Source organism: Plodia interpunctella, chromosome 22 (genome assembly GCF_027563975.2).
Source record: "Plodia interpunctella isolate USDA-ARS_2022_Savannah chromosome 22, ilPloInte3.2, whole genome shotgun sequence".
NCBI classification, from domain to species: domain Eukaryota; kingdom Metazoa; phylum Arthropoda; class Insecta; order Lepidoptera; family Pyralidae; genus Plodia; species Plodia interpunctella.
The window spans coordinates 3,863,161-3,887,265 of NC_071315.1; the positions used below are offsets into that span (position 1 = coordinate 3,863,161).

The following is a 24,105-nucleotide window of genomic DNA, read 5'->3' on the forward strand; positions in this document are numbered from 1 at the left end:
ACAATGTAATTTTAATTGATCAATGTTTTTATGTTCACATTGCTTAAGTTCACTGCCATCACTTTAGTAATATCGGGATGTATAACCGTCACAGTTTTCAACAACCATATAAATAAATCAAACGCAAGTATGCAGCCAATTAGGTGAAATAAATTTTATTGCTGATCAATTAATTAACAAATATCATAGACTTAGAACCAGAGACAACAAAATAAATACCTAATCCACAAGTAGAGGCCGTAACACGAAAGAAGTGGTGTGGTATGAGGAACTATCAAAGCTACATTGTTGTTAGCGCCGACAGTAGCGCCACGTCTAGGAACTTCTTTCGTGGTACCACCTCTAAAACAGAACAAAAGAAATGCAGTCTGAAATATACTATCTATAAACACGAACTATACACATAGGCGAGTCGATTTTATATGGCGAATCGATATTAATTTCTAACTAAAAAGTTTAAAGTTGTAGTTTTCACACAATATCAATTAAACAAAGACAAAGAAAAAAGCTGACAGAATTTTCCATACAACCTCTCGGTCTATGTCATATAAAGCTTAGATAAGCGTTTTGTGAAACCTTTTTCTCGTGTATATACAGCCTAGGTATATCGTGTATATACACTTTGGTGTTCCAAGGGTCAGGAAGGGTATTTTAATACGTGTTTCTCTTTCTTGGAGGAGCGAAGCGAAAGTTATGCTGATTTGAACAAACACTGGTACGAAACTTTATTAGAGCTGACAGTAAGAAAGAACAATTTATAAGGCTTCACGCGAAATCGGGACGTGAATAAAAATGTTGAACTAAAAGAAAAAGAATTTGTTATTAATGAAAAAAACCTTACTAACCAAGTTATAATATCCCGATTTATTTACTCTATAACTCATAATGATGAACTGATAAATAAAATTTCTTAAAAATCCGAATTTTCTTTTAAGTTCTTGACGCGACATTTCGCAAAGAAGACGTTGTCGTAGGGATAAATTATTATTTTATTGGCATTCATATATAGGCATAGTTATAAAATTGACTTTGGAGGTATGTATTTTATATATTAATTAATTGAAGTCAGTAACAATTGCACTTTTCACATTAAATCTATTGATTCTCAAAAAAGTATGGAATCAAGAAGTACTCCAGCTTTATGGTTTTGTATACTGTTTGTGTTTACTTTTGCGTAATATTGTGATTTAGGCTACGATCCATCAAAATTGACTTATGTCAATTTTAAACAAACAAATCAATCTTCAATTAATTACACATTGCGTGATGACTACATTTTAAACTTTCGTAAAAATGATATCGTCCGACGAGTTAAACCGAACTCATGGTTAACATCGCGAAATTTTACAAGATATACATTAATTAATGTAAATATACAGTTCGATTAACACCATTCAAGTATCTAATTCGTCTACTTGAATTTGAACCAAATAATTGTACTAAAAATACTATCCCTGCCGAGTCGCGCTCGGCGGCCGCACATTTACATACAATTTAGAAAAATATCCTTTTATCGCCTTTATCTACGCACTCCGAAACGCTATTTGCAATTGTGTACCTTCTATTATATAGATATAGAGAATATTTTTGCTCGAATGACGTTTCCGAGTTTCGAGGATATAATATAGAAAACGAGACCAATATATAAAACATCTATTCGTTGATATTTCGTTTATATAATTTTGTATAGAAAATTACAATGTAAAATAGAAAAAAATGCATAGTATCAGGTTTTAGAGAAAATATGAAAAGTAGAAAAATTATATACTTTTTTTTTTATATAGTCTCGCTTCCTACATAAGGCTAGACTGGAGCCCTGAGACCAGTATATACTTTTTTGACTATCTATTTCATATGTATAAGAACTTCTCACAGAAGTTATATATATATTATATATATCCTATTATTTACAGTTATTGCTTTAAAATGTATTCAACTTATGAATTAGAAAACAATCATAAGAATATGCTTTATTTTAACTACACATAATTTTTTAGATTTATAGCGCGCATTACATGCTCGATTCAGATTATAATCGACTAAAAACAAATTTTGGTCACATGCATTCATCACACAAAAATGAATATTTGTTCAGTTACATACACTTCCTGTCCAGGCCTTTAGTTAGTTTTAGTAGTTTAGAATCTTTAGTCAAGTCTACATTTAGTGTTATGACAATAAAATTCATGAAAGAAGCCTAAAATAAAACTTATTTTATTAGTTATCTTATTAAAATTGTGTGAAAAATAATATAGATTAAATAAACTCTCGAAATTACATATTATAATATGTAAGCCATATTGATAGACGTGGCAAAATTTCTTTCATGTCACAACCTTAGTGTTTTACGCGCCAGATAAAATTTCCCGTCACAATCACCACCGACACCTGAACAGAGCATGTAAAACGCAAAAACATAACTGTCCAGGGCTCCCACTAAATGCACTATACACCAGTCACCAATAGGAATGTTCACTTCACACACTGTCCCTAGAGCACACCATCCTCCTTAACCTGTGTACGAATTGGAACGCTAGATAGAATCATTTCACTGTCCGCTTTCTCATTTTTCTCTTGCTTTTCGACGGCTTGGCCTTAAGCGATATACTGTCTAGATTTGGTAGCTCGTCAGATTTTTTGTTACACACTGGATTGTCATTGGCATCATGGTCCGAACTGTCCACACCGTTCTCCATTTTCACCGTGTTGACATATTGCAGCGGGATCGCTTCCATTTCTTCATCTGAATCTTGGTAGTTGCCATTCGGCTCGTGACGTTTGTAAAACTTGTAGTTGACGTCATCGTCGGACTCTGCCTTTTTGTATTGCCTGTTGATATTTTGTAACGATTGATTCTTTTGGAGTTCCGTTTGGATTGAGTCACGGATGTTCATTTCTGATGTAGATTTTGTGCAGTATTCTTCCTTGTCCGATTCTGAATATTTCCTAGAGAGTCTTCTAGGCTCTACGGGTTTGGTGGTGTGTTCCTGGGGGGCGGGGGCGAGTGTGGGGGTGAGTTTGACCTCCGGTCCCCCGCTGTAGATGTCAGTGAAGAACCTCCACAGTTCTTCGCTGAGTTGTGCGTGGTCTGATCCTTGTTTTAGGGTGTACGTGGTGACTCCGTCGATTTCCTGCAATATTTACATTAAATGATCATTTAAACATATATGTAATAAGTAAATATTCAAAACAATATACATAAATATTTAAGCAATTAATTAACTTAAAAAAGTGTACACAGGCGACCGTCCGTATCCTCTTTCATCCTCGCGTGTTTGCGATTACATTCGGAGCTGTGACGCCCCAAGGCCTCGTAAAAAATTAACCATTAAATTTTTAAGATCCTGCTTGTCGTTAACTCTCTTTGAGGATGCTATTGTTACGTTTATTTTTAGAGTAGAGTTGGCAAACGTGCGTGATTAATGGACGTCCCGCAAATTAAATAAGTAGCCCACCTGTTTGGTAACAATCCCTGTGTTGTCGACCGGCGGCGGGGGCTGGCTCTTGTTGCGGACGAAGGCCTGCCATTGGCGGAACCAGTGCATACTTATTGCGTAGATCGCGCGCGGGCGTTCCTGTTCCTGGGATTATACATTATAAATTTAAACGAAGATTTGGTGTCTGATCTCTTTAGGCGACTTTATTAAAGTCGTGTTATAAGATAGATAAAGATACTATTTTTAAATTACTTGTCTACTACTGTTTAATAGTGAAGACTTGTTATTGGTAAGGTTATATGTAATTCCAATTTTATAACAATAGTTTTTTCGGGTTGAAAAGTACTTTGTCCTTTTTTATACTCTTAATTAGATATATGCGAAATTTCAAGAAAATCGATTGCGTAGATCGATTATGAAGAGGTAACAAACAAGCGAGCAAACTTAGTTTCGCATTTAGAATATCAGTTGGGATAGTATTCGACAGGGTTAAGAGTCAACAGTAACCTGGAATACAGCGTGCAGATCGTAGAAGGCGGAGAGCTCGTGGTCGCGGCGCGCGCGCAGCGAGCGCGCGGCGCACGCGCAGCCCGCGCACGCGCGCGCGGCGCCCAGTGACAGTGTCGGCCCGCCGCCCAGGCTGCGGCACATCACACATACAATATGGTTATACCGCCGGCGAGCGAAGCGAAGGCTGTGCCAGTTTGCTCGTAAATAAAAACAATATCAAAACAATGATGCCGTATTGTGCTGTGAAATGGTGTGGAGAGTGTAGCTCAACGTCCAGTCTAACAGAAGATGGAATCACTTTTCACCAACAAGTCATTATTTTTTTATTATAATTTAATTTTTAAATTTTCCAAACCATGTTGTATTAGAAACAATAATATAAGAACAAAATATGTCTAGCTCTTTCTTTCGCACTTAAATCACTATGGCACAAACATATAATTATCTCGCTCTGCCTTGGCACGTGTAAGGTAGTGACGGGACAAATAAGATATGATAATCGATCGATGAACTGATAATAATCGATGAATATCGCTGTGGTCCACCTACAGGTGTGTATTCCTGTTGTTACTTTGCGATGTGTTTGGTAAAGACTTCGTACTACGACGAACGCTTTACCTACGCAAATTAAACGCAAAGCCAGTTAAAAACGTTTTAGTGTAAAGTTTTTATAACCAATTGGAAATATTATTTTTCGAATACAAGTTTCTTAGATTTCGCTAATTACCATAAGTTTTTGAGTGTGTCATGCTCACTCAAATAGTCAATCTGGTAGTGGCGTCGTGAGCCGGGCCGTGAGGTTCCCTCCATCTATCCAAATATCTTCCCAACCATAAGTTGAGCTACGCGATGGCTGACCCATGCGTCAACTCGTGAACGGGTGCTGCCAGAGGGAACTGGTCATCTTGTTTCTCATATATTTTTATGTAAGTTAATTGTGTTTCACATCATTATATATATTATAATCAGCACTCGGATCACAATCATAACCTATTTTGATATACGTTTTGACTATGTACATTACGAACTTTTATATATTAGTAGAAAAAACATTGTAAGAAACAATAATGGTAAGCCGATCGTGCGTGATAGGGACCAACACTGTTCAAATGTGCCTGTGAAGGTCTAATTTCTGAATAAATAATTTGAATTTGAAAATGTGATGATGGCGCTGGTGTGCGGGTATGTAACGCTTTATGTTTATATATTTTTTATTCCTTTGGAAAATTGCCTATTGAGAAATACTTGTATGCTTGTGATTACGTTTGTCTTCACGTTCAAACGGATGGGCATTTTTTAAGAGACTATGCGGTTATTCAAAAAGGACGTGAAAAGATTTACTCGGAGTCATAGTGAAACGTAGGCGAAAAGTTGTTTAAATATAAAAAAGTATAATTCAGCAAAAATTACTACCCACTTTTAGTTATATGTCATGTCTCTTTCTGTCAATGTCAAATATTGTAAAGTGCTATAGGGACAAAACACAATTTGAACTCGAAGTAGGCTATACTTTTTTATGAATAACAGATAAACCCTTAAATTTTGAAGATTCGAATCTTTTTTTTATGACCGGCGACGGCCAAACGTCAATCCTTTTTGAGAATGTTTAAACAAAATTGTCATATCATTTATGTCAACAATGTTTACTATAATGAACTATAGTAATAAAGATCACATAAAAAATATATTTTCTTTATATTATTTTTCTGTTGCAACATTAACCCAAGTATTGTTAGTCATACAGATATATATTTCTCGAGACCTCCCGTACTCTGTTCGAGACAAGAAATTTTTTTCCTCACTAATGGGGGACATGTGTGTCTGGCCCTCGAAATTCTCGATCGAAGTCATTGTGTTGCCCAACACTAGTAAGTTTTGACGTATTTTTGAATGCTCCAATGAGAGCTAAGCGACCTTCCCCCGCACCCCACCACAATATACTAAAATGTATACAAGCGTGGTCTTAAGGTTAAATGGTCTGTGTTAATATACAACTAAAGTTTAAAAATTATAAAACCCCTTCAGACATCACTGACATCATCTCATCTACTAAAAAAATGATAATTTCCAAACAACTGAACGCACATTTTCCAAACATAACAAAATACAAATACACTTTAAATTTATACTCTACATAATATCAGCAACTATCACTTTTTAAATATGTAACTAGCTCTTACCCGCAACTTCGCCGCGTTATTTACCGAGATAAAAGATACTTAAAAGGTAATTAAATTACATGTATGCAAAATTTCACAAAGATTTGTGGAGTAGATAAAGCGTGAAACAAACAAACTTACTTTCACAAATTAGTTAGGATTAGACTGTACAGCCTTCTTGAATAAATAAAATCGTAAATAATAAATAAATATTAGGAGAAATCACACAGAATGAGCTAGCACCAAAGTAAGTTCGAGACTTGTGTTATGGGATACTAACTCAACGATACTATATTTTATAACAAATACATATATAGATAAACATCCAAGACCCGGGCCAATTAGAAAAAGATCATTTTCCATCGTGCCCCGACCGGGGATCGAACCCGGGACCTCTCGGTTCAGAGGCAAGCGCTTTACCACTGCGCCACCGAGGTTGCCACTCTTAAGGGTTAATAAAACTCACTGTTCATGTAGAAACTGCCACAAGACGCCGGGCACTAGGGTGGCCAAATGCTGCAAATTCTGAGCCCTCTCTGGCCGCACGCCGCCGTGACAGCAAACGAAGTCACTATTGTCTATGGGCCCGGGCTCCGCCCACGTGTTGAATCTGAAACATACAATAGTTTGTAAACACTCATACATAGAAAGCTGAATTTTTGCATATAGCCTACTAGGACAGTGTAGAAATTTCCTGAAATTCATTGTGGGCAAAAGCTAGTATAAATAAAAAAAACCGGCCAATGGCAAGTCGGACTCGATCATTAAGGATTCCGTAGCAACAAAAAACTTGGTTTTACTAATATCATATAGGTTTGTGTAATATTTGAGGAGTTCTTTCGTCGGGAGAATATATCGTCGTCCAATCCTGGGCGCACCGTATCGAAATGCTTATCATAAAGCATTGTCACGGAAACTGAACGCCTAACGTAAACCCTCTTTTGGAATGCTATGAGCTAACAGGGCGGCTTTTAGTCCCTTACGACATCAACGGGAAGATGTGGAGTGGTCCTGTTTTAGGACAGAACCACACACAATAAATCTATGCTTACTTATTGATCCACTGCTTGGAGATATAGAATTTGATGTCGTTGGGGTCCACAGTCGTAGAGTTTATTATTTCTGCCGCCTTCTGGCGTAACAACGTCATTTGGGGATTCACTTTTCTGAAAAAAAGAAGTTTTTTTTTTACTTACTAATTTATTTCTATTTGTTTGAAGAATATTTTGTACAATGATGTAAGGAAAAACATATGATCCCTTGTGATCCGGTGTCAAATTTTGTTATAGAAAAGGCATTAAATTATTGTACACACAAATATAGTAGTAGTTATTCACGCAACTATACTCCTTATGACCTACAACTTAAGTCGTATAGAAGCAGAACGAACCTAAAGTCTAGCGATTTCTGCAGTTCCTTGTTATTCACACAACTAAGATTCTATTAAGAGACCTATTACTTGAGTATTATAATAGCAAAACACACTTCTAGAATATATATCTGCAGTTCCATGACATTCACACAACAACAGTTCTTACGCCATACAACTTAAGGCATATAATAGCAGAAGTCACTTATAAATTATATTTTTACGGTTCCATGACATTCATCCAACTACAGTCCTTACGACGTACAACTTAAGGCATATAATAGCAGAACTCACTTGTAGAAGAGCACATATGCCTCGCAATGCGCCAGATGGTGTGAAGGGAGGGGTGCTATACAGAGGTCGTCGTATGTGTACCAATTCCTTCCATTTTTGGCCACACAAGTATAGTGTCCGCCGCCGGCTGTGCCCGCGTGGCAGATCACCGCGCATAGCTCGTAGCGGGTCACTTTTGATGTGCAATCTGAAAGTATATTGTAACAAAAATAATAATAAAAAATTTCTGTATTTATTTGGTGATATAAAGAGTAATTGTATTGTAATATATTGGCTACTTGATTGGGTAAAAAAATAAATACATAAAGGTATTTAAATAACCAAATATAATAATAAAATATCAATTGATCAGTTTTATTAATTACGTCATTTACAATTTTTTTGTTCTCATCATCTCATCCTAATATACTATTAGAAATGCATTTTGAATAAAAAAATCGTGACATATTTTCTGTTTTTGACATTATAAAAGAATCTGATTTGACTAATAAAAACAAAGAGGATATGCGTTATTGAAATTTCTCTAACAAGTTTTGTGGGGCTGAAGCAGACGGGTGGGGTAAGGGGTATCTATGCGCTTTTAACTGTAGCTGTGTAGTTTTACCCATATTTCTGAAAATGAATTTAAATAGTGAATAAAACCTTTGTGTGTGTATGGCGCCATATTGAGGTCGTGCACGGGGAAGGCGACCCTGGCGGCGACCTTGGCGCTGAACATGAGCTCGTGCCGGAAGCGCTTCAGGTGCACGCACAGCACTTCCGGCAGACGGACGACGCCGGACATTTTGACGCCGTTGCGTAATTTGTTGCAGCGGGAACAACTGAATGCCAAAACAATCAATAAATTATACACACATACATATAGGAACAAATCACACAGATTAGGTTAGCCCCAAAGTAAGTTCGAAAATTGTGTTATGGGATACTAACTCAACGATACTATATTCTATAACATATACATATATAGATATACAGCCAAGACCCAGGTCCATCTGGAATCTTTTGAAAATGATCTTCATTTTCATTTTTAGTAACAAACAAACATACTTTCGCATTTATAATATTGATTGGAATTGGGACTGGGATGAAATCAGTAAAACATTTTAAAATAAAGAACATCACTGACTTTTGTTTTACTTGATTCCAAATCTACGGATCACTCATACAAAAGTAAAAATATATATTATTATATTAATAATTTGAGTTCTTGTTACTTATTGTTACACGTTCACACATACGGACGCACGAAATAAACGCGTGCAAATGCTAGTTATAAATCCATTACCTATACATATTATCGCCCTTGAGTTCGTCCGCGCTGAAGAAGGCGGCGAGGCAATCTTGTAACGACACTATGGGGCCGTAGAACCACGACCGCAGCCAACTAAGCAACCACCACACCTGGACATAAACATTTATATGACGTTGTTAAGATCGCTGGCGCCATCTACCGGAGTCACCATCACATCGAGTATGTTATTGCTAACACTGGTGTGAGATTTTATTCAAGTCGCCTAAAGGCATCTGACATGACTTTTACGACTACTTACCGCCATCTAGCGGCAGGTAGTTGCATACGCACTAGTGAACTAAACTGTCCACCAGTGTGCAGGTTTCCTCACGGTGTTTTCCTTCACCGGAAACAAGTGGTGGTCTATATAAACTACTATATATGAGTCAGATTGGTATACAAACTCATGTGGCACGAGTAGGATACGAACCTGAGACCTTTCGATCCACAGACGGGCATCTTAACCATTACACCACCACGTTTTACCAGAGTAAGGAGCTACCACAAGCATCCTGGCCTTCGAGCGCCTTTACCTTTTATTTATTAGCGAAAATGAAAATAATATTTTAACGAATTATGCCACAGTACATAATGAATTTTAGAAAGTATATATAAGTAGTATTCCATTACACAATGTCACAGTTGACAAAATCGAAACGGTGGCCACTAAATTTCCTTTTAATCCTCTGTGACCACATTGTATTATAGACAAATTTATTTGTTAGATAAATTAAAAAACCTCCGACTTTCATTATTCATTTCGCAACAACTTTTGAATGGCTGAACCGATTTTCATGAAACATGGCTAAGAACACTCGGGATAAAATTATCTATGAGAAAATAAAAACTAAACGAAAATCGGTTCATCCCTTTGGGAGCTACGAACCACAGACAGATACACAGACAGACACGTTAAACTTATAATACCTCTCTTTTTGCGTCGGGGGTTAAAATATAGTGGTTTGCCGTTCCCTCCTCTATTTCACACATTAGATGACAAATTATCTCCTACAGTAGAGACTAGAAATTTCCTCACGATGTTTTCTTTCATCGGAAGCACGTCGTCGAAAACTACTTTATACGAGTCAGATTGGTATAGTCAGAGTATGATTCGATCCTGGTTCCTTTCGGTTCACAGGCCTTAACCATAACACCACTACCGCTTCAATCTATTGCCACAAATAAATAGAAATCAAATATTTTACCCAAGACTCTTGTGTGGTAGCAGTGTTGTGCGGCGGCTGTTGACACCGCAACACCGCCAAATGTTCTCTTGATGGGATTGGCAGCGATAGGTCCTGGAAAGTCTCCACGCGGGTCGAAACCTGAAATATAGGTATTATTATCGTATAAATAGAAAAGTAAATAGTGACAACAGAAAGGGATGCAGGTATACAAAAGAAAGAGACACAGGACGGTCTTCCTTTTCTATTAAATATGGACAAAGGTTGTCTGCACGGGTTTCTAGGTAACCTCACTGTACATATTCCTTCTAGGTAATCTTCTATACATATTTGTATAGAAATTAAGATATAAATTGTATATAAAGTTTTGATTTGATGTGGTGGCAGCTGAAAAACACAGGTTGCATATCTTATCTGAGCATCACCTAGGCGAGGTGCCCATCACACTGCAGCATTCCCGCGCTGAATTGCAATGGAAATTCACTGTGCGTGAAAGCTAAAGTAGTCTAGTTATCTCCTTTTTATAGACAGGCTGTTTTATATTAGAAAAAATGTAGTTTTTTAACATGTTTATTTGTTAGACAAATTAAAAAACCCCCCCTATTATATTAGTAAAAATGTATTATATTAGAAAAAATGTAGTTTTTTAACAAGTTTATTTGTTAGACAAATTAAACCCCCCCCCCTATTTTTAATATTCATTTCGCTACAACTTTTGAAACCATCGTATAAAAATTTGCTATCGAATAAAAAAAGCGTATCCCAATCGGTTCACCCGTTGATGAGCTCCTGTGCCACGTACACAGACAGACGGACACACTTAGCGGTCAAAATTATACCACCCCTCTTTTTATGTCCGGGGTTAAAAACTCAGTTACATTATAGTATATGTAGTTATAGTATAGTTACACGGGTAGAAAAAAAATATATTAGGACAAATCACACAGATTGAGCTAGCCCCAAAGTAAGTTCGAGACTTGTGTTATGGGATACTAACTCAACGATACTAAATTTTATAACAAATACATATATAGATAAACATTCAAGACCCGGGCTACCGGGGGGCAGTTAGCCACTGCGTGAGATGAGCTCACCCGGTCACAGATGAGGCACTGCACTGAGGACAGCAGCTTCCCGTCGAACACGTCGGATACGACGCTCCGGTAGCGCACCGCGCTGCCGTCGCCGTCGCCGCTCGACCCCGCCCGCCCCGCCTTGCTGGATATCATTATATCTATTTATTCATTTACTCATTCATTCGTTCTTTCATTCATTCATTTATTTTACCTACAGCAATTATTTAACATTATAAAGACGGGAGTAATCCCGTCTTTATAATGTTAAATACCATAAAACTTTACCAATAACAGGTCTTCGCTATTAATGACAAGAGTAGACTTGTTATACATATGTCATACATGCTCCTTAACTTATTTTTGAAAATAATAATGAGATGAAAAATTCTGGAATCGAGCGGGAATCGAACCCGCGCTCCTGTCTATCCGGGACAGTGCGGGTTCAATCCCCACCCGATTCAAGAATTTTTTCATCTCATTATTATTTTCAATGACAAGAGTAGTTTAAAAATGGCGCGAAAAAATGTAGACTGAAATATACGTATAGAGTATAAGTACTTAAAAAATATAAAAAAATAATCTTGACTAATATTATAAATGAGGAAGTATGTTTGTTACCTCTTCACGCTTAATCTACTCAACCAATCTTCTCGAAATTTTGCATACATATAGTTTGAAGTATGGAGTAGGACATATGGTAGGATGAAAGCATCCTAGAAAATTAACGCGGGCGAAGCCGCGGGCAATAACTAGTGAATAATAAACGTACTATTATTATTAATGCGAAAGTTTGTGAGGATATGTGTATGTGTGTATGGTTGTTACTCTTTCACAGAAAATCTACTGGACTGATTGTTGTGAAATTTGGTACACGTGTAGAATATAACCTGGAATAACACATAGGGTACTTTTGATCCCGAAATTTCGACGGTAGCGAAGCCCCGCGGCGCAGCTAGTATTATAAATGTGAAGGTTTGTAAGGATGTAAGTTTGTTAAACTTTCACGCGAAATCTACTTGGACGGATTGTAATCAAATTTGGTACACGTGTGGAATATATCATGGAATAACACACATGATACTACATATATCGAAATTCCACAGACGCAGCTGGAAAGTAAATAAATAAATGAAATCAACAGAATTTCATGATAAAATATGGTGATTATCTCACGTGGTCTTCTCGGGTTTAGAGTCCGCGGCGTCGCTGGCGCCGCTGGAACAAGTCTCGTATCGTTCCTCGGCCTCGCTCGAACACGACAGTTCCGATTCCGAGCCCACGTCGCCTGTTAGCGTCTCACCACCTATTATTCAATTTATTTATTCCAATTTAAAAATTCTTTATTCAATATAGGATGATATGTTACGTCACTTATTGACGTCAAAAAATTACTTAAACTAAGTCTACTGCCGACTTCCAAAGCGCAGGTGAAGAAGAAGCGGCGCAACAAACTTTCACACAGCAGCCTTTTCTCTAAGGACGTCAATTAAACAAATGTATAAATTTCTTCTCAGCAGTGGTTGTTCCGAAATGCCAGTAGCTTGTGAGAAATAACTATAAATATAAAAATTGACGAGAAAAAGTGCCTGTGAAGGTCTAATTTCTGAATAAATGATTTGAATTTGAATAGGTCAATGCAACTCGGTTCAATTTAGGAACCTAAAATGAATCGCATTCGTATTAAAAACTAGCTGATGCCCGCGACTTCATTCGCGTGGCCGAACAATTTTGCGAAGCAAAATAATTTATACCTATTAGTTGCCCAGGCTTAATAGATACATATATAACAAAAAAAGTTTAATTCGAATCCGTCCAATACTTTCGGAGATAAGCGTGATCATACATACTGTTCATCAACATCAACATCATATCGAGTGTATTATTGCTAAAACTGGTGTTAGAAAATCTGCAACCAGTTTTAGCAATTCAAGTCGACTAAAGGCACCTGACATGACTTTTACGACTACCCACCGCCATCTAGCAGGCAGGTAGTCACATTCACCATTGAAGTTATCATAGCGGCAGGGCGTCAAGATACAGGGTTACTGCATGGTATCTAACGCAAAACCACCCAAGGACTACTTGGGTACATCAGAACAAGAAACTTTTATTGTACGACTTTTCGTGATTCGTAGTTTTTTTTTTTTCATATAAAAAAAAAATACAATCTAATTTGCGATTCTACACATCTTAACTTTATCTAATAGCCAAGCAACACGAGACAGTACAGTAGAGTTATGTAGCAGAATCGAACACAGAGTTAACGTTTTATAGAAACGACATTAAAACAAAAAAAAAAAAGTTTGTATTCATTACGTTTAGACAAGTCGTAGAACAAAAGATGTTAGTCTCTATGTACCTTATGCGCCTTTGGAAGGTCATACGTTAGATACCAGTACAGTTATCCCATGCATAAATGAAAGACTCACCATTGAAGTTATCAGCTAAAGCCTTGTAGGCCAGATGTCGGGCGCCGCCGAAGCTGGCGGAGCGCCGGTGGTTGGCCGCGGGGACGCTATCCCTGCGAGGACATTATTAATTTATTTCATACTAGCTTCCACCCGCGGCTTCGCCTGCGTGATATTCCCTAGGGAACATTTATTTTTCCATATTTAAAGCTACATGGATACAAAGCACAATTTAGTACCACATCGCGAATGTTACCGTGGTGGTCCAATTTCAAGTACAAATATCAGTCCTACTGAAGGAATCGCTATGACGGCTAGTGATGTAGTAGGTAATGTAAACTTACCATGTTATTCATTGAGTATACTTTGAGCTAAAGTATGTTTTGTAACGTTATGTCAATGGCAAATGTGTTAAGTGCGATAGTGACAAAACATACTTCAGCTTATTTTGTGCTTTGATATGAAAAAAACAGAGTTAGTATATAATCTAGCGTGGACGTGTATAATAAGGCAGAAAAAAAAATAAAAATTATAGTTTTTTTACAAAAAATTTTTTTTCGTAAAAAGACTATAAAAATATAATGACATTAAAGAACAATGATTGTAAGTTTACCTGAGATAGCCATCAGTTCTAGACTCGCTGTAAGAAGAAGCAGCAGGCGATTTCCGTCTCACTCGCGCGAAGAAAGGCGCATCACTCGCTGTTACGTACAAAAATAAAAATTATTGAAAAATAATATATACTACTAATAACACTAACTATAAAGTGAAAAGATTTGTATTTTTGTTTGTAATGAATAAACCCAAAAACTACTGCGCCGATTTTGATGAAATTTGGCATAGATATAGTTAATGATGAGCTAGTCCTATTATTATAAAAGCGAAAGTTTGTGAGGATGTATGTGCGAGTACGTTTGTTACAATTTCACGCGAAATCTACTGGACGGATTGTTATGAAATTTTGTACACCGGTATAATAAAACCTGGAATAACACATAGGGTACATTTTCTCAAAATTCCCACGGGAGCAAAGCCCCGGGGCGCAGCTAGTATATTATATGTAGCAGCATTTACCTCCCGACGACGCCGCTCGCCGCCTGACCTGCAAATTCCTATTCTCTTGATGGTCGCCGTCTGCTTCAGAGCTGAGTTTGTCCTCAGGCGTATTGTCATATACCTGAAATATACAATGACATGCGATATTCAACCTAATGTTCAACGCACAACGCTCAAAATCCTACACACGGGCACTTATAATATGTTCTCTCTCTCATTCTAGCGTGTTCCCGTTTCGATTGGCCCGGAGCCCGTGTAAAAAATACCATAAAATTTTGAAGATTTGCCTGGAAAAGAAGTCATCATCATAAATGTAATATTTACGTAGCTGTCGAACAAACATAGCTTTCTTTGCGAACATTATCGCACGTTGTGACGTCACTTGTTCGTGTCATCTAGTATGGAGCGTTTGGACGAGTCCAAAAATGTGTGATTTTATTCTTTTCTTATCTTTGAAAGCATTGCCATTAACACAGTATTTTTTCATTGGTGTTTCTATCAATATAAGAGTCTTCGAAAAGTCGTCAAAACAAAAAAAAAAGTCAATTAGCCTATTGCACTGTTTTTTATTATCTTAAGACCATTTTTAGAATTAATTAGTAACAATTGCTGAAACAATAAAGGTATGGTGACAAAAGTCCATACATTACCGGCTCTTTCAGCTCTTCGTGCAGTTGGTCCATGAAGCAGCGCAGAAACTCCTGTGTGTCGTGTTGGTGGTAACCCCTGAACATCGGATGTACCTGCAATCATCAATAAATAAATAAACAATAGAGGTAAAAACGTTTATTTTCTCTTCACAAAAACAGTACAAATAAGTAACTAATTTAGTATGTATATGACAAAGATGATATGCAGTACACTTTGTTAAGCCCCGACGCAAAAAGAGGGGAGTTATAAGTGTAACGTTTCCGTCTGTGACATCGTAGCTCCCAAACGGATGAAGCGATTTTCGTTTTTTTTTTTGTGTCATAGATAATTTTATCCCTAATGTTCTTAGCTTGTTAGCATGTTACTACTAGCTTTTGTCTGCGGCTTCGCCCGCTTAAATACCCTGGGGGTTTTTTTTGTATGAAAATGGGATTGCGATAGTTAAATATCCATAGCGCCACCTAGTAGTCTTTTATTGCAAAGTTTTTTTATATGCAATAATAGCTTTAGTAACAAACATACTTTCGCATTTATAATACTAGTTGGGATAAAACAAAGTCCGCTTCTAAGCTTTCTTATTCAAGCAAGTAACGGATTTTGATATAGATTATGCTGTTATTCGCACAACAACGAATGTAGTTGTGAACATCCAGATAAATTAATTGCATAAAAAGTAATTAAATCATTACTTACACTACGTATTCCATATAGAATCCCATTGGGTACGACGTATCCTCTAGTCTTCCTACTCCACATTTCTTTGATTAATTTTTGGTATGCACTGAAAACAAAAAAAATAAAAAGTCATCTACATATATAAAATAAGACACTGAATGACTGACTGACACATCAGAGCGCAGCCCAAACCGCTGCAGAGGCGTTGTGAAACGAAGACCAGTGTGTAGTGTGACTTTGCTATTTTCGTCTCACCATCAAGTCGACTCACAGTGAGACGCAGCTAACCAATCATAATGTGCCATTGTGAAGCAACGACAACCAGACCGCAATGTGATTGGTTCGCTGAGTCTTACTTCGAATCCATTCGATACTAAGAAATGAAATGCAAAACGACACTTCGCCTTCCGAATCAGAATTTTTAAAAAAGCTAAGAAACATAAACTTCCCTTTTGTTAAATGGATGAACAGTCAGTCTATACATATAGAGTAGAAAATAAATGAGACTCTTGGCTGGCAATACTGGGCTTGGCTATCAACTAATCTTGACCATTCGATTTGGTGTTGCAATGGCAAAAAACGAAATATGATGTTGTGTTCGTGACGTCATCTTACCGACTGAGGCCGGGCTTCTTGTCGGCCGCCAGTATAGCGACCGCGGCGCCGCACTCCAGGAAGTACGACGTCAGCGGCGCGGTGTTGCTGAGCGCTTGTAACGCTGCATTCATGTAGCACGTGTTACCCATATTTTGGAGGCCCACTAGACCGGCTGGATGGAGATAAAGTGAAGAATATTAGTTTCGGCGCATGCGCACAGTCACATCAAACTTGATGGTTCAACTGCGTAACAACCCTCTATGGGCCTCTAAGCAATGTTAGTTACATTAAGTTTGCAATGATATTAGGGATTCTGTGTGTTGACTGTACATTAAATTTTGGGACTTTTCAAAAAAAAGTATTTCCATAGGGTTTGTCATTTCTTTATATATTTCGTCACTATATCTGGAAATGGAACATGAAATATTAAAAATATTATAAAAGAAATAAAAATATATTGTACGAGTATTTTACAATTTGTATCACGAATATATAAAAGTATATGTATAGCCTGTTAAATTCTCATTTTTGTGGGATAGCATACGTCTTCATATAAATTTGCATATAGCCTATGAAACATTTGGAATTAATTTTTCACGTAACACCACATTGTAAATAATGTAAACTCATGTTTTTTGCAAATAAATATGTCATCTTTGTCTTTTGTGTATGTCGGTGTTTCATTACCTCTATGCCGCGTCTCGTCTTCATAATCCATATCATCCGGGTCCAGGTCATCGTCAGGCGAGCCAATGCCGAGAGAACCGAAACGGGCACTGCTGATTGACCCATCTAGGGACGTTGAATCGGGACTCACCTGCAAGATATATTAAAATTATTTAAACACTTGCTTATGCTTGCGGCTTCGCCCGCATGAACTTTCCAAAGGAACAGTGATTTTTCCGGAGTTTAAATGTCCCTATGTCCTTCTCTTTACTTCAAATCAAACGAAACGTATTCAAAAATTTCAAGAAGATTAGTTGAGCGTAAAATTTTATTGCCATACCAGTCACTTATTAATATATTGTGAGTATACATATAGGTATTACATATAGTTAAGTTATACAAAGGTATAACTATATGTAATACCTATACATACCTATAACTCACCGCGCAATGAGACTGGCCACATACGAAAACAAAAGCAATATATTGAACTTTGCACAACAACAATTGACAACACTTAACGGCCCACACTAAGGACTAAGCTTGTATCGCGAGTCCTATGGACACAAACACAAGAAACGGACACCACACATCAGGCCCGTAAACAAATATATGTGATCACTGTCACAAATATTTGCACGCACAATTCGACCCCAAGACATTCAGATAGCGGACGGGTGTGGTAGACGGGTCGTCAGAAAGTTCCTCCCGTATTGTCTACGGCTTCACGGCTAACTCACCGGTTGCGCCAACGCAGCCCTGACATGGACCTCCTTCTCGCACAGATAGCACCATATCCTCTCTGTGGAGACGTTCATGTGGACGCAATGCGTTGGAAAGTTCTGAAAAAAAAAACATGGTTTAGTGATCTAAGATCAAACGTATTAAAAAAGGTAATTAATGTACATGGAAATTAATATGTATAAATGTAAAAGTGTGTTTGTTAGTCCTTATTTCGCTTCAAAACGGAGCAGTGAACTAAAGTGACATTTGTGTGGAGATAGTTGGATGAGCAGGCTACTTTATGCCGCGGGAGTAGGTCAGCTGGTAGGTTGGGTCCATAAATTATATATAGCACCCATTCTATCCTATTGGGATTTTCCTTTTATCTATTTCAAAACGAATCTTAATTACTTGTAAGATCATTGTAAAACTCGGTTGGCGAATAAATAATATGAATATCTTATTTTTCAATTTCTTCGAAAACGAATTGCACGGTCATATTTATCGAAAGAATGTGTCAACTCAATAATAAACAAAAAAAAAATCAATGAATAAACCATATTCTATATTTATCTTTAAAAAATATTGTGTAAAATTTATTAACGAATAATTTTAAAATTAACATAAAACTGTATTCTGGTCTGTTGATATTCTTTTCCTCAGAACATAGAGTGAAAAGTAGTATATAGTACTTTATCTAGAAATAAACATCAAATATTAGTTAATCCTCCATTAGTTTAACTAAAACTCGAACTTGTCGGCTTTTCCGGATAAAATCACCGACAACGAGTGTATTACAACAAATAAAATATTAGTTGTAACAATATTTCTTTGCACAGTCTAACAGACGTTTCTTGTTCTCGATTTTATGGTCTTATCGCGGGGTGCAAAGATTAAAATTGTGACGAATACTGCCTAACAAGATGTACTTTGTTCAACCAAACCTATTTTGCTGAAGGTATTTCGGATATTTTACTGTGGCTTATGTAACAGATCTCGTCTATTTTTCTTGCATTTTGTCTTCTGAATTAAATGTTGAGAGGGACAGGGTAATGTGGCAATAGATCACAAAGATAGATCACAAAGTAAACAACGCGCTTGTGACACCCCTGAGAGCGAAGTGCAGGTTTACATTTCACTTCTCACTATCGAGTCGATTCGAAGTGAGATGCAACGAACCAATCATATTGCAGAGCGGTTGTTGTTGCGTCACAACGGCGCAATGTCATTGGTTCGCTGCGTCTTACTTCGAATCGACTAGATGGGGAGATGTAAATAGCAATGTCGCACTAAGCCCGTATTGCAGGCGTTGATAGACTTGGTGACCGCTTACCATCAGGGGGGCCGGATGCTAATACCCTTACACTTTTTTCTTTCATCATCATCATCGGTCATTCAAATATTCCACTGCTGGAACAAGAACAAGGAATCGGACCTACCACGCGGGCCTATTGCGGATTGACGGGTTTTAACCACTGCAATTACAACCGGTATTAAGCTTCTTTGAACTTTTTTCTTTATTTATTATTTTTGTTTCATAAGCATGCGCATGCATTTATTTTTGTCCAAAGGAAATGTACTTATAAACCAGTTATACTAATGAACTTGCTTCAATGACACTGATTCACTATACTTGTATTTATAAACAATGACTTTACGGAAATTGCATGTAAAGGACTTTGGGCAATATAAACAATAATGTATTCAAATATATTCACACGCCCTAGTGCAGATATTGTCTTTATTTATTTTGGTTATATTGTTTAAGGTGTCAAATAGCTGTGTTCCGGGGCTTCGTGCCCGTAGGAATATCGGAATAAAAATTGCCCTGTCACTCAGGAGTAATATAGCTTACTACTGGTTGTGGAAAAATTTTGGTTATCTGTTGAGAAATACTTAATATTACATATAATGTTCAAAAGCTCTCTCTCTCTCTCTCGCACATGTTGGCGTTTCTTCGGTGATTGAGTATAGGGTCTGCTCAATTTACAACATTAACCAGCGACCCGTCTTGCTTCGCTCGGGTAAACCATATTAATTATACATCTAAACCATTCTTAGGAAATCGAACAAAAATCCTTAGGGTATTTTTGAGATTATCGAGATTATCGCATCCATACAGACAGACGTGACAAGGGGAATTATTTTTATTATAATAATATGTTAGGATGTAGATTTTAAAATACTATAAATTAAGTAATTGTGCAGTTTAATTTCTATTGCTGTTAAGTGGGCGTAAAAAAAAAATTTAAAAAATTCCATTACAAAAATACACACGGTGCAGTTAAAAAACCGATGTAAAAACCGTAGCTAATTGCATGTTGCCTATTTCCATTTGTTTATTTACTGAAGATAAAACTCAATGATTGGAAAGACAAAAAAATATTATTTTGCTACATTTTTAATTCTATACTATTTTTGAGTAGCTCCGGATCAGGATGAAAAGTATTCTACATCATTCAGCAATATAGCTTCCTACTGGTGAAAGAATTTTAGAAATAAGTTGGGTAGTTCTGGAGAATACCCCTACACACAAACTTACAAACTTCTTGAAAGTTTTTGTTATATATTCATTATAATTAATTTTTTGTTCAAATGAAGCGAGACCCAAACCCATGCGATTAAAGCCTATAATTGGAAAAGTGATTTGAATCAACATAATATAATGAATTAATTCCAACAAAATTGATTTTCTTGTATTTTTAGTATACCTCATACTTTTAAATTCATTTATGGATCCCTCTCATTTTGTTAACTATTTATAAGAGGACAAATATATTGCAATTGTGCCTCTATTGCCATCAAATTTATAGGTTGATGTGGTGCGATTGTAGGTACCTTTATAGATGTAAAAATGTCTCGGCTTGTGCAAGTTTAAACTATCACATATTTTTTTACGACCTCGGTGGCGCAATGGTAAAGTTCTTGCCACTGAACCGAAAGGTCCCGGGTTCGATCCACAGTCGGGTCATGATGGAAAATGATCTTTTTCTGATTGACCCGGGTCTTGGATGTTTATCTATATATATATTTGTTATAAAATATAGTATCGTTGAGTTAGTATCCCATAACACAAGTCACAAACTTACTTTGGAAATAGCTCAAACTGTGTGATTTGTACTAATATATTTATTTATTCCTTTACTAACCTTTTGGTGAATTGTGCTGTGGTCATTCTTCACTTCGGAACAACCTATATGATGGCATTCAGGTTGTAGGCAGATCCAGAGGTTGGGACCCGGGCAGCCGCAGTCAAAACATGTTAACGTCTACAACAATGTTATTATATTAGGGTGTGTGTATGTATGTTTATTACAAGCTTTTACACCTGTCCTATGGCTGTCTGTAATAAAATCTTGCAAGTTAATTTACACCTAATTCCACTTTTACTAGAGAATTTAAAATTGTATGCATTGCTCAGTTTCAATGATATTTCATAGTTATAATAAGAGTGTATCCTGATGGTGTACCCAGAATCAATCCCCACAAGGGAACTCCTCAATGTTAAATGCCCTGACATGATCTTTTAAGTAATTTTTCTTAGCCTTGGTGTAATGTTTATTTTATGCAAACAACTGTTTGATGTTATACATGACCTCTCCTCTTAAGGATCTAGTGGAAGAGATTTCTTTTGAATAATTAGTAATACTAGTATATTTATTTTTAGGGTTCCATCTCAAATATAAAAACCATTACACCATCACAGGTAGTTGTTTTGTGTTTATGTATTATTTATGTTTACTGTACCAACATAAATAAATTAAAGTGTTTTAACAGGCTTAATTCACAGCTTTCAATATCTTTTCATTATTTTTTTTTCAGATTTCCGTTTTTTATATCCAACCCAATAATCATATAACTTCGCTTGGGTAAAATCATAATAAAAATAACCTATGTTACCCCTGAAGGTTATGTCTCTGTGGCAAATTTCATCAAAATAGGTCCAGCAGTTTTTACAGTTACAAGTCATTGCATCAGAATATTTTGGATTTGTTACTCACTTTGATGATAATGCAATACTGGATAAGATTTTATCAATGGCAACTACATTATACTCATAAATATCATTAAAACAAGACAACAGTCCGTAGAAGCTTCAATGTTTATCAATAAATGATAACTTTATAGAACAATAAGAATACTATTATATTCGTCTTGTAAACAAGAGTCAGTAGGTACCTAAACCATAAAAAAAAATAGAAGCAATCCAGAACTGTCTTTTCTGGTGTTTAAGGAAGTTAACCAGATCGCATGATACTCATATGGTATTCACCAAGCATTACACAATAACAACCGAGGTAGGGAAACTTAATTGAATGTATCTACTGACCATTCATATTTTAGGTTATGAAATGATCCTTACCTCTTTTGTTTGCCATAGCTCCTTCCCGAGGGAGTCTGTAAGCTTATTCAAATGCTCACACGTCACTCCTTTATCCATTGTGAATTATAAATATTTCCGCACAAACGAAATCAACTTTACAGATACACTACAGTCTTGTAAATAAAGGACATTTTCTATACTAAGGCAGGCCGTAACCGAAGCTTTGTTGAGCTGGTAAAAACTAAACAGAGGACGCTAAATTTTAAAAGGAACATTTTAAGGCAAAAATCTATTAATTAAATTAGAATACAGAAATTTCCTACAACTTAAAACCTTTCGTGACGAGCGAAACGAAAAGTCAGACACCAAAACTTATTCTGGAGCATATCATCTAAGACTGATCAGCAGAATTGCAAAGTAGAATATTCATGTCCTTTTCTAACATTAAGAATAAACGGTAAAATATAGAGACAGAAAGCAAATCACTTCACTTCGCTTTCGATTTCACTACAAAGAAAATAGTGTAGAATACGCGACATAATTCAGTGTTGCCGTTAGTAACCAATAATAAACTACCATACCATGTAAAATAAGAGACATTATTATTATGCAAAACCTTTTGTTTTTATTAGGTAGGTAGGTACTTCCAGTTTCCATTTAGTTTCCTTGTTGACTTGGTGTATTCCTTCCGGTTTGCTACGATTTTCGATTCTCGGTTCTATCCTTCAAAGCGACGGAATATAGACCGTGACGTGAAAAGCTGATTAGGGAGTATTATATTTATCACGCCATACACAAAAGCTTTGCCGCCTTTTGCTAGGTCGATTAAAACGTTTATTTTAGAGTACTTTATTAATCCTCATTATGTAAGCATTCGTTTGTGAAAATATATAACAATCCTAAATCCTTCCTTTTTCTTTTAAACTCACACCACGATTACGTAGATATTTTTATTTTTACGTAGGTATTTTTGGTCGTAAATCTGCAACAATATTGAAAATTGGCGCTTTTTGCCTCCATTGGCAATGTTTACTTATGTATCTTAGTTGTATAAGTAGCACTATACAGTAGTTGATATGCCCTATTAGCGCGGGTTGGATGAAATGGCAGTCACAGGAGTCATCTGTAAGTCTTGAATGCCACTTAAACTCAAGGGCAAGGTGTACAAGACCCAGACCTGTTATTTTGTATGATTTGCAATAATGTTGGGCCTCCAAAGTTACAGATGAAAGGCGACTGTATGTAGCGTAGATTAGAATGCTACGATGGATGTGTGGTTTCCACGCACACTGACACTCCATACTGTGGAGTAACTAATATGGAACCAGACGCGCGAGAGCCTTTCTAAATTTATGGATAGAACGAATATGTGAGAGGAAGTTTAAAGGAAGCCCTACTAATTCCATGGGAAGCACACAGTCGATATTAAATGCATGGAATTAGTAGGTAGTAGATACGAAGTAGGTACCATGGATTGTAGGTACTTACAAAATCCATTGTTAAATGTGTGTGACCCGCGCGCGGGGCACCTTTTTAAATCTATGTGTCAAATGTTGTCAAGTAAGATAGAGACAAAACCAAAGGACAAAACTCTTATTAAATCCATGGACAAAACTAATTTAACCAGACGCGCACGGGGCCTTTTCTGAATCTATCAATTTAACTTAAAATAGGTGTATCTATTT

The 24,105-nt window shown here is 36.6% G+C and overlaps 1 protein-coding gene across 1 annotated transcript; it reads right to left on the bottom strand.

Moving 5' to 3' along the window:
* Positions 1-130: 130 nt before the first annotated feature.
* Positions 131-22,801, bottom strand: Usp20-33 (Ubiquitin specific protease 20/33). The gene is made up of 21 exons (XM_053762006.2): positions 22,460-22,801; positions 21,246-21,365; positions 18,114-18,215; positions 17,395-17,524; positions 16,726-16,879; positions 16,129-16,216; positions 15,435-15,527; positions 14,803-14,905; positions 14,342-14,429; positions 13,750-13,841; positions 12,494-12,623; positions 11,339-11,462; positions 10,266-10,385; positions 9,055-9,170; positions 8,412-8,590; positions 7,770-7,956; positions 7,159-7,272; positions 6,573-6,716; positions 3,945-4,077; positions 3,456-3,581; positions 131-3,131 (listed from the first exon to the last, which is right to left on the bottom strand). The coding sequence occupies exons 1-21, from the start codon at positions 22,535-22,537 to the stop codon at positions 2,544-2,546; spliced, it is 3,009 nt and encodes a 1,002-aa protein (XP_053617981.1). The 5' UTR covers positions 22,538-22,801; the 3' UTR covers positions 131-2,543.
* Between the last annotated feature and the right edge of the window lie 1,304 nt (positions 22,802-24,105).

Coding starts and splice junctions, on each gene's coding strand:
- Usp20-33 (XM_053762006.2), bottom strand. CDS start 22,537: ATGGATAAAGGAGTGACGTGTGAGCATTTGAATAAGCTTACAGACTCC. Junction 16,880..17,394: donor AGACGAGACGCGGCATAGAG/GTAATGAAACAC, acceptor ATCTCCATCCAG/CCGGTCTAGTGGGCCTCCAA. Junction 3,132..3,455: donor CAGGGATTGTTACCAAACAG/GTGGGCTACTTA, acceptor TAAATATTGCAG/GAAATCGACGGAGTCACCAC.